At 39.3% G+C, this 2,362-nt stretch overlaps 1 protein-coding gene across 1 annotated transcript; it reads left to right on the plus strand.

The window, feature by feature from the left end:
• The first annotated feature begins 380 nt into the window (after positions 1 to 380).
• Positions 381 to 1,866, plus strand: LOC110925730 (protein JINGUBANG). The gene has a single exon (XM_022169590.1). The coding sequence runs from the start codon at positions 551 to 553 to the stop codon at positions 1,760 to 1,762; it is 1,212 nt and encodes a 403-aa protein (XP_022025282.1). The 5' UTR covers positions 381 to 550; the 3' UTR covers positions 1,763 to 1,866.
• The last annotated feature ends 496 nt before the right edge of the window (positions 1,867 to 2,362 follow it).

Here is a 2,362-nt window from a genome sequence, read left to right on the forward strand (position 1 = left end):
TTAAAGAGTGAAAAGTACTTAAAAATATAATAAAAATCATACGCACTCCAACACCACGTCAAGTTTTTGTTGCCGATGCCGGGGACATAAGTATTTTAAGAAATTTTAAAATCGACGGCCTAATCATTTTTATGTTTTTCTAATTTTTCTTTTTAGTTTTTCTTCTTTTTCTTCTGTTTTTCTACTTTCTATAGTACACGAGGCCGTATTTGATCAACACGGGGTATGTCAAATCCCCAGTAACAAAAACTGTTTGATGTCGAAAACTAAATCAATAAAAGTAGAAAAGTTAATATTATTTCTATATCTTTTGTTCATCAAAGTCAAAATGATTAGGTCAACCGGAAACTAAAACTCACTTATTATTCTAAAATCAGGATAATCTATTTTATCACCTTCAAATTAAACTAACATTTAAACACCCGTATATATTTTATGATATGTCAGGTACTTATATTTACACCTCACTTCGTTTGAACAATCAGTTTTCCTGCTCTTCATCTTCAAAGTTCAACCTAATATAAATTGATCAAATCTTCACGTTACCACAATGAATCCCTCGATTCCAAACCAATTGAAAGCAAACCCATTTCTACAAATCACCACCACCGCCAGAACCATCAACGGAACTAGCAACCCCGACGAGAACCCGCCGGAAAACCATCATATTATCCACCACGGAATACCCAAAACACCCCCACCCTCCTCCGCCTCACCCCGCCCACTCTCCGTCATCACCGGCCACACCGAATCGGTTTCTTGCATTGCATTATGTGGAGAATTCATCATAAGTGCATCACACGGTAAAGAAATCATGGTCCGGCAACAACCCGACCTCCAGTTATTCACCAAGTTCGGGCATGGCCGAGGCTCCGTTAAAGCATTGGTCACTATCGGAACCCTAATATTCACAGCGCATCAAGATTCCAAGATTAGGGTTTGGAGGGTTTCAAGAAATCTTGAAAACATATTCAAACTAGTTGACACACTTCCAACTACAAAAGATTATCTTGGAAACTTCATGAAGAATAGTAGTTACATCCAAACAAGAAGACATCACAAGAGTTTATGGATCGAACATGCGGACACCATTTCGTGTTTATCGGTTCATGAGGGTTTGATTTATTCGGGTTCTTGGGATAGAACTATAAAGATATGGAGGCTGTCTGATTTCAAATGTTTAGAGTCGATTAAAGCGCATGATGACGCGATTAACGCGTTAACCGCGAGTAAAGGGACAGTCTTTTCAGCTTCTGCAGATGGGAAGATTAAGGCATGGGGGAGAGTAGAGCCAGAAGGGTCACATGTCTTGAAGGGTGTTCTTGAGGGGCATAAGGATGTGTCGATAAACTCGGTGGTGGTTTCGGGTGAGGGTACGGTAGTTTATGGTGGTGGGTCTGATGGGTATGTGATGGGGTGGTTGGTGGATGGTTGGATTAGGGTTTTTGAGGTTGAAGCACATAAAATGTCTATATTGTGCATGTGTATGAAAGGTGAGATTTTGTGTACAGGGTCAACTGATAGGAGTATAGGGGTGTGGAAAAGGGCAGTCAATGGGTTGACTAAAATTGGTGTGATGATAGGTCATGAAGGACCAATCAAATGTTTACAAGTGTCACCAAATAGTATTGGTGGTGGTTTTTTGGTGTATAGTGGTAGTATTGACAAGAGTATAAGGGTTTGGTGGGTTCCAAATAGCTCAAAAGTTGAGGATTTTAACTCTAAAATCGCAAACAACATAAATTCTACAATGTTATTCTAGTTGAAGTTTTGTAAACCGTTAAGTGGTTTTGTGTAATTTATAGTTACCATATGATTTTGTTACTTCATTAATATCTTCTCTTGATGAGAGATTGATTGTAATGTTGGTTTTTAATATGTTCAAGTGTTCATGTTTAATCAATTTCGTGGCACGCAAGAATGATGAATGTTCAATTGATCATTCCCACATCGAACGGGTAAATCACCCTCTTACATTATAATGATGCATCTATCGTCTCTGATTGTTTTTCAATTATGTCTCCTAGGTTTAACTTGAGATAAGTTTTTAACAAAAATATAAAGCTAATAAGACTAAGGGGCTGTTTGTTTGCCACTGAATGGGTCCATTAAGAGGAAACCTCTGAACCACGTGTTTGGTTCGTTAAAAGGCCCACATCTGAATGGTTCAATTCAGATCTTATTCATTCAGATATCAATAGTCACTAAATGGAACTTTTCTCAAACATACCCTTTACCCTAAAAAACAGATCTGTGTTCACACATCCACTCCTCCACGCCTCCATCTCCACCTCCACCTCCTTCCTCCTCCTGCCTCCTCCACCACGTCGCACCTGTCCACCTCACCGGCCTCCTCCACCGC

Source organism: Helianthus annuus, chromosome 17, assembly GCF_002127325.2.
Source record: "Helianthus annuus cultivar XRQ/B chromosome 17, HanXRQr2.0-SUNRISE, whole genome shotgun sequence".
Taxonomy (NCBI): Eukaryota; Viridiplantae; Streptophyta; class Magnoliopsida; order Asterales; family Asteraceae; genus Helianthus; species Helianthus annuus.

Bases quoted from the DNA above. Each gene is read 5' to 3' on its own strand.
- LOC110925730 (XM_022169590.1), top strand. From the start codon at position 551: ATGAATCCCTCGATTCCAAACCAATTGAAAGCAAACCCATTTCTACAA.